Genomic DNA, 9,043 nt, shown 5'->3' on the forward strand with positions numbered 1-9,043 from the left:
TCACACCCTGTGCCTGAGATTGCTGTCCAAATGCTCCTTAAACTCTTTCAGGCTTGGTGCTGTGACCACTTCCCTGGGGAGCCTGTTCCAGTCCACAATCGTCCTGTGGGTGAGAAACCTTTTCCTGATATCCAGGCTAAACTACCCCGGACTCAGCTTCAGGCCATTCCCTCGTGTCCTGTCACTGGTCACCAGAGAGAAGAGACCACTGCCTGCCAGAGATAAAAACCATGTTTGTAACAGCTAGTGGTGGCTAGTTAATATATTCATTAAAGAAATTAGAGGTTTATGCTTCTCAGAAAACGGTGATTTTGAAGTCTCTGGAATCTCCCAGCACTTCTATAAGAAGGGTGGAAGTAAATAAAGATAGCTTGGAGATGAAAATGCCAGAGAAACAATGGAATTACTATTCCTGAAGTTACCTTTTCATATCCATCAGCTGAGAGGAGAAATTCATCCCACAATTGACAGGAGAAGAGGTGGGCTGCCCTGCAGTCAGAAACAACATCAACCAAAGCTGAGGTTCCTTTCTTCTGTGCAGGAGAAATTTGTCATCTTTTCTTTGCGTGATCTCAGTCTGCTTCGAAGAATTGTCCTCCTTTTATGTTTCAAAGCAAGAAGTGGTTTCAAGGATTTGTTTTCCCGTGAGCACTATTCAGAATAGCACAAGCTGTGAAATATGGCACTGTCTTTGTTCCCTTGCAAGGTCTCTGCATCATTCTACACGGAGAAAATGAATAAAACACTAGGAATGTTTTTAGAAACTGAGACTTAATATTCATGAATCCCTAGAACTTGCAAGTTAATTTTCTTAGGACTGTTACAATGTTTTTCTAGGAAACAGAGAAATAAGAAAGCAGTATTTTCAATACAAAAAACAATTCACTTTTGAGTAGAAAAGCCCAAAATACACTAAACCATAGACGTTGTAGAGCCAACCACTCAAAGTTTTGGAGATGCTAGCATTAACTTTACCTTTGTAACCCTAACTGAGTTCCTTTATTCATGTGCCAGATATTGTATTCTCTAAATGCAGTTCATTTTCCCACAAAACTCCTATTCTTGGGCTATGCAGATCTCCTGCAATGAACAGTTGTTCAGTGTCTTGTGTAACACCTTCCAAATTCAAATGATATCAAAAACTCCAGCTACAGCAGGCAAACACATACAAAATGGAAAATTAATCTCCACTGTGTACACAGTGTGTCTCATTTTATCATTATCTTCCCTTCACACCCACCAAGATAGCATCTGAATGCAGTTTATGCACCAATGGCTGTATTAGAATTTTAAAAGAACCCTCTGGTCTGCAAGAGAGATGGGGTGGAATGAAAAAACACCCATGAAGCCTGGATGCCCAGGTTCAATTGCCCAGAGTGTAATATTTTTTGAGTACTTAAGTGTGTGTGGAGCACACTGTACTTTATGTATGCAGAGCACAAACCCCCACTGATTTCAGCAGCACTGGTGAATGCCAAATATCTGTCCAGAATCCCAAATCAGACATGAAGAAAATGAAAAATAGCGAATGATTAGAAATTACATTGTACCACCTTAAGCACACACAGGGTACAATATACAGTTTCCAAGGACACAACTTCTAGGGCTTTAACCCTCTTCCATGCTGACTTGTACCTCTGCTGGCCACCAGCCACCTGTTCATTCCTGGACAGGCTCCTGAAGTTCACTGTCCAATCTGTCTCTTCCTTTTATCCTGTCCATCCCTTCTATTCCTTTGAATTAAATAGCTTCAACTTCTTGCATCCTCCCCTTGTGCCTAGATTCAGGAGTGAGCAGAGCCTGAAGGAGAAAGGTGTGGCACCCAGTGCAGGGGTGCAGGATCCAGAGATGTAACTGCAGGAGCCCCTCTCAGACCCACCAGCAGCATTTGAGTGGGAATTTGAGGATTTTGTTTACTGGAGTTACAGCAATTTCTTCATACATAGCAGGATGACAACTGCACCCAAACTGGTCAATCTTAAGATGTTTCCTTCAGCTTCAGAAAGAACAGCATTCTCAGAGATTTATTTGCTAGTAAAGTGCTGGATTCTGCAGCCACTGGAGTGGAGAGTATGGTTCACAAGGTCTGCACAATTGGGAGAATAGAATAGAATAGAATAGAATAGAATAGAATAGAATAGAATAGAATAGAATAGAATAGAATAGTTAATTTGGAAGGTACCTACAATGATCATCCAATTCAGCTCCTTGAGCAATTCAGGGCTGATGCGTGGCAAGTGTTGAGGGAGGAAATAGGACTTGATGTAAGGGGTCAAAGAATGCAGGAGAAAAGATTTGACTGCAGATTAATGATACAAAATATTCTGTCTCCAGAGGCATTGATAAAGGGCAGTAAAATAGCACTGGATTCACCGTGAGAGAGTGATAACTCTTGTGCAAGGGCAGGTTAACTGCAACGAGTGGTAGATATTTCAGTTTCTTTACATACTGAGGTGTGAAAACCCTGCACAAGGTTTAAAATTATTTCAATATTGTAAGTTTATTACAGGACACTGAGAAAAAAACAGCTTCACCTTTTTTTTTCCCCATTTATAATAAGATTTTTCTCACTTCACTGCTGAATGCTGCAAGTTAAATGTAGAATGAGGGCGCTCTGGTGTGATGTTCAAGCTGATTTCCACAGCACAAGGAGGTATTGTTTTCTGTGCAATATAAGGTACAGTTTGTGGAACACCGTTTTTTTTTGTTATTTAAACCTGTATTTTCTCTGCTGAGAACATTAAGCTCTGAAATATACTTCAGACACTTGCAGTCATGAATTTTCTGAGCCACTCCAAATAGGACACATCTCAGCTATCCTTAAATGCACCAAACTTGTAGAATCACCAGAGGATAAATTGCAGACAAATGTTCCATTTTTATTACTTGCTATCAGAGGTATCATCTATTCTCTCAAAGCAGTTCATTTCTGAACTGATTCCAGAGAACTAACTTTTTAGTCGGAATGAAATGTACTGAATGTCTGAAGTGACAAGTACACAGGTGCTTTACAGGGCCAGAGAGCAATATTCAAAGGCAAGTTAAAAAGTCAAACTGTGTGATCCTTTAGCTGCAACTTGACAATGGAATTGGTTCTAGTCCAATTCCACAGTAGCACTTAATTATCCATTGTCCAACTGTGAATGGCATGTCCAATATTTTGTATGCTTTTTGGGTTTAGTTATCTTTTTGAAGAAAAACCATCTACTTACTTGATGAATAGGTATCTACTCTTCTACAAATCTATCTTAGAAAAAGTTCTGTGATGTAAGAGGATGTAAGAGACTCCTGTTTATCAATGTCTATCATATCCTCCACTTCTCTAAGTGTATTCACACACAGACACACACACACACCAAAAAAAAAAAAAAGAATAGATCTGTTCATTCCTTCTGAACGGGTCTTGACTTTTCAGACCCCAGTTGAGAAAAGATGGTTTCCTACCCAGTTGCACTGGATCTCAGATCCTACATTTCAGCCATTTCCATGTTGCTACAAGGAGACTCAGAAAAGAGGAAGGGAGATTTGATGTGATGAGACTGTTGTTTAAGTACCATCAAAACACACACACAGTCCTAATTCTAAAAAGTCATGCAGGTAAAAGCAACACACATGCAGAGAATCCCATCCTGCGAGCCAGTCCAAAGTCACCTTGACAAAGTTCCTTCCTGGGAAGAGTTTACTTTCTCCCCTCTAGAGTCTCCACACCATTGTCATTAGCCTGCATCACACATGCAGCTCTTTCATACTGCCTCCTGCAGAATTGGTTTTGTCACCTGTTGTGTGGCCAGGGCTCCACATCTTCCCACCATTTTATCTCTTGTCAAATCTATGTGCAGTCCAAAGTCACCGTTTAGCTCACAGCTACTATTGGCTCAACTGCAGAGATGTCTGTCTTTCCTGACTGGATGGTGGAGGACGGTGGAAAGGCATGGGAGGCCTGCAACCTCTTGAAATTGCTGTTTTCTGCCCAAGCCAGTCGGTAGGACGGGACTGTGGAGGGAAGCCTCGGTTCCGTGGGCTGGGGGGGTTTTCTGCACATGTTGAGCAACGCCTTGAGTTCCGATCGGAAGCTGTCATTGAGCCAGCAGTAGATGAAGGGGTTGTAGCAGGTGCTGCTCATTGCAAACCAGTGGAAGGCGAAGTACAGGGCATTGTTGGTGTGGATGGCCTGGCTGGAGAGGAGGACGACGTAGCAGTTCAAGGGGAACCAGCAAACCGCGAAGAGGACGACAACGAGCATCAGCATCTTGATGGTCTTCTTATTCTTTTTGCGGAGGACAAAGTACTGCTCGGTGGTGACGTCCCCGATGACATTGCGCAGCCAGAGCTTCTTTGCCACTGTCATGTAGGCAGCGGAGATGATCAGAAGGGGCAGGACATAGAGCAAAATGAAGGTTGTTAAATCAAGGTACTTCCAGAAGAGGTCAGCAGGCTCAGGGAAATCTGGCAGACACAGGCACCGGGTAACATCCTCACTGCAAGTGGAGAGATGGGACAGGATGAGAGGCACCTGTGGCCAGGCACAGTGGGGATAAGTACATCAGAAACAAGGAGGCAGCTGGGAGAGGGCTCCTGCCATGGGGCCTGAGAGCAAACACTGTGTTTATCTCACAAATGTCACAGCTGAGCAGAACTCTGCTCTTCAAGGATCTGAGCTATGGAGCAGCCAGTGAGCAATGTGATGATAATTTCTTATGGGCATTCATGACCTTATGATAATTTTATTAATTCCCTCAATTACAAAATTTCCAGCTGCACACAAGCAGGTTTTATTTTCTGTCTTTTGGCAAATAGGAACACAGTCTAGGCACATATTAATGACCTTTCCCTCATTACAGCACTTTCCAAATACTAAGGCTCTTGACAGCTGAGGCAGATATTTCTTCTTTCCTAGGGCTAGAGAGTAGATTAAAACCTGTTGGGTTTTAGTGGGTTGTTGGTTGGTTGGTTGGTTGGGTTGTTTCCCATTTCTGGTCGGTCCAAACATGTCGGATTGGTATGTGGCATAAAATGCCAGTGTATAGGAATAAAGGGTCTGCCCAGATCCTATAATTTCTTAGCCTATTTTGTGTGATTAGTGGGACAGAATAAAGATAAGATATTTAAAAATAAAAAGGACAGGATATCAGACATTGCAAAAGGAATTAGATGAAAATTGTAGTTTAGATCCATATTTGGCTGACCTTGACATAAGCTCAAGGCTTTCAGTAGAATACACCAAAATATGACTGCTCAGAGTTTGGCCTCCACGGAGACTGGAGGAAAGCAAAGCACATCCTTACCTGTATTCAAAGGTAAAGAGCTTTTGGTAGATAGCATGTGGTAGGGAAAAACAAGTTGCCATGATCCAGATTACAGAGATGTAGATAACTCCTTTTCCAGTTGATATGCGAGGTTTCAGGGGGTGCATTATAACCTGAGCAAAATAACTCAAAATATAGACTTACTACATTTCTGGAAAAAAAATAAACTTCTTTTTTTTTTTTCCCCATACAATCTTTCAGCCTAAATCTATTACTTAATGTGGTAATTTAGCATGCAAGCAGTACAGTCTTCACCCAGCTCCCAGTGACTGTAAGCTGTACATGAAAACCTGAATTTTGACACCATGAAATATGGTTCAAGTCAGATCCTAGTCCAACCCTCAAATTTCTGTACTTTCATCTAGGTGGGGAAAACTGCATACCAGGAGGTGTTAACACATATTCATTACCAGGTTCAATTTCCTTAATAGGAAAAAAAAAAACAAACAAAAACCAAGCTTCTGATAGTGCACTTTCTGGAAACAATCTTTCTAGCAGAAAATGCCAACTGTAAACAGTTTTGTGTGGTTGTTGGGTGACTCCAAGCTGATAATACTCAACTGTCCACAGTTTTAAGCCCATTAACAATAGCAGGCCACAGCGGTGCTTGTGACAAACACCAGTGTGCTACAGTCAGATCTCCAGTGTTCAGGGTAACAGGAGGTGGGACATCCCAGAACATCAGGAGATAGAATTGCAAAAGTTAACTAGGATGTCCCTTACAACCTTGGTGCTGGACAAGCCACCCCAAGAGAGCTGTCCACATGAATTCCTATCAGGATCTTGATCTTTCTCCTTGTTTGAGAGCTACTGGATTAGCTATGACATAAAAGCTCCCTTTACTCAGCTGGAAGAGATAGCAAGGTGATGCATACCTCCTTCTTCCTTGCTGTGAGTTTGAAACTGTTCTGACAACAAGAACTGCCCCCCCTACCCTGTTAGCTGTTCATGAATCCTATGGCACTCTGGGAACTGAAAGGGAAAGGACATGGGATCAACCCTTCTCAGTTTACTTATACCCTCCTAAACTTTCCATCTCTCTGCTTCAGAGATGTCTCACCTGGTGCCTGTCCACAGCGATGGCTGTAAGGGTCAAGGCAGAGACATGGAGGGAGCAGTACTGTGCAAACCTACTGACATGGCACATCCCCTTCCCAAAGATCCAGGTACTGTTCACAAAACGAGCCTAAAAAAAAGAAGACCATTAGTTTTGTGCACCCCACAACTGCTTATAGGTACACCTCCAGTACACAATCCCTTCTGTGTGTAAAAGGCACTTATAAGATAGCAGGTTCTTTGTATAATTGTGTAATTTTCTGGCTTCTGAACCCTGAAAAGGTAGGTTACTGCTGCTCAGCGGCCTGGCAATATCCTCCAGAACAATACAGCAGCTCAGTACCAAAGATATTTCTTCTGTTTTATTTACAGTGTGTCCTTCTGCAGCCTCACTGTTGAGTAACCATATTTGCTCCTTTTACTCTCTCCTTATGGGATAGGGACCTGTACATTTTAACTCACTTCAAGCAAACTACAGCTTTTCAAAACAGCTTGTTAAATGATGCTGAGCATTTATTTTTTTTAAGAGATTTACAGCATTGCTTTCAAAATACTTTAGAAAAAAGAAGAAAAAAAAAAAAAGATCAGATGCTACAAAGTACTAAGCAATCACTGCAAGGTTATTATTGCTCAAGTACTATCAGGGCCACATTTAACAAATGGGTAATTTCTGATCTTTAGCTAGATAACAGGAATCAGAGAAGAAAAATACGTGTGGAGTTTTCCAAAGGCGACTCCAACGGCTGCAATTTGGAGTGGACAGGTATCTGCAGAACATCCACACACTGCCTATAGCAGTGTAAAGCAGGAAAAGCCACCGAAGCACCTTTATGGCTGTGTAGAGGCCATAAAGAAATTGATTTTAGAGATTTGTAGAGGAATTGACTTTAGTCCTGGGGTGGGTTGTGGTGATGCATCCCCCCCTCCCAGGCTGCAGCATGTCTGTGTGAGAAAGGCTGAGGTGCTCCCTTTCCCTCAGGGGTGGGGCGTCCCAGGCTTCTCTTACCAGCGTGAAAGGTGTGTTGAGGAGCGTGATCATGATATCGGCTACAGCCAGGTTGACAATGAACAAGCTGGTGGCGGAGTGCACACGCTTCGTCTTGATGACAACATGACACACCAGGACATTGCCGAAGAGGGAGAAGACGATGATGAAGGAGTACGCCGCGATCAGCAGGGCTTTCACCGTGGTGCTCTGCGACTCCGCTCCGTACCGGCTCCTGTCCACAAAGCTCCGCCAGTCCGCCAGGCTCTCATTATCCCAGGAAAAGAAACCCGACACGTTCGGAAAGACAAAAGTCTTCCCCAGGCTCCCATTGAGGGACGGCTTTCCTGGGGTCACAAAGGAGTTAACCAAGTCGGGGAGGGTGAGCCAGACAAAACAGGGTAACATCTCTGGGTCGCCGCTCTGCTCCTCAGTTCTGGCGGGAGAGCAGGAGCCGCTCCGTGCGCCGGGAGAGCCGCGCTCGGGGGCTGCACACACGGCACACGAGCAGCAGGAGCGGGGAGATGCTCCTGCCTCCCGCAATGTGCTTCTCTCCCGCTCAGCTCGCCGCTACTTTTGCTCCTTCAGCCAGCTTTATACCCCCAGGAGGGCTCCGAGCCGGATCTTCTGCAGTCATTGGGCTGCATGACACAATTTGTGCTCTGACGTGCTGCATTTCCACGCAGTTGCGCTCCCGGGCGCTACTCCGAGGTAAGTACATCTGTGAGAAAGGCAAAAATCACTCTCTTCAAATGTCAGAATCCGTTTTCTCTACCACAGCCCAGCTCAAGCAAATTCCGTGCTGTTTATACACCAGCAACTTGTGCGCCAGCTCTGCTCTCTCCCAGGACAGGTCAAAGCCGAGCTGTTTTATAGGTCTGGCAGGCAAGTTCCAGCCTATGTCTTAGAACATAGAACGGAACGGAACAGTAGAATAGAATAGAATAGAATAGAATAGAATAGAATAGAATAGAATAGAATAGAATAGAATAGAATAGAATAGAATGTAACAGATGAAGTGTAAATAACAAGCTGCCTTATTGTACTTACAGTATTTTTCCGAAGACCTTTTTTTCTCTCAGAGAGACGTGGAATGCTCATGTTTTCCGTTGGCAGGTATTTCCTCTCAGACAAAGGATTAAAAGTCTGAAAGAAACCTGCTTTCTAGGGTTTGTAGAAATAGAGGTAGTTACAAAGATGTCATTGTACAGGACAGAGAACAGGAACTTCCCAGCCCAGTGAGTCCAGTATGCAAAGCAAAAGACAGCTATATGCTGATCCCAAGCACTGATGAGATGGCAGCATATGTGTTCCCTCTGCTTTCCTGACAAAACACAGCAGGAAACAGAAAATCAGGACCAGGAGACCAAGACCCACAAACCTTACACAGAAAGATGTGCCACTTCCCAAGTGCACATCTACAGCGCTGCACCTCTGCTGAGGACAGATCTGCTTGTGTAGTGTCAACTAACCCCACCCAGAACTGGTTTTATACATTTAACCATTACTAAAATGAGCATTATCTGAAAAGCTTGTATTATATAAGCTGGTCACTCACTGGGGAAAATGACTCTTCCAAAAGATGTTTGTGACTGCTCAGGCTGCTTTCTCTTCACCACTCCTCAGGAGCTGGACACAGTAAGACAAGCAGAATGGACATCCCACAGTGCTTGCTTTGCACATTGCTGCCAGTGTT

At 43.6% G+C, this 9,043-nt stretch overlaps 1 protein-coding gene across 1 annotated transcript; it reads right to left on the reverse strand.

The window, feature by feature from the left end:
- Positions 1-3,774: 3,774 nt before the first annotated feature.
- Positions 3,775-7,755, reverse strand: GPR83 (G protein-coupled receptor 83). The gene is made up of 4 exons (XM_066341330.1): positions 7,369-7,755; positions 6,367-6,492; positions 5,286-5,419; positions 3,775-4,478 (listed from the first exon to the last, which is right to left on the reverse strand). The coding sequence occupies exons 1-4, from the start codon at positions 7,753-7,755 to the stop codon at positions 3,854-3,856; spliced, it is 1,272 nt and encodes a 423-aa protein (XP_066197427.1). The 3' UTR covers positions 3,775-3,853.
- Between the last annotated feature and the right edge of the window lie 1,288 nt (positions 7,756-9,043).

The sequence above is a fragment of the Sylvia atricapilla genome, chromosome 2 (assembly GCF_009819655.1).
Source record: "Sylvia atricapilla isolate bSylAtr1 chromosome 2, bSylAtr1.pri, whole genome shotgun sequence".
Lineage (NCBI taxonomy): Eukaryota > Metazoa > Chordata > Aves > Passeriformes > Sylviidae > Sylvia > Sylvia atricapilla.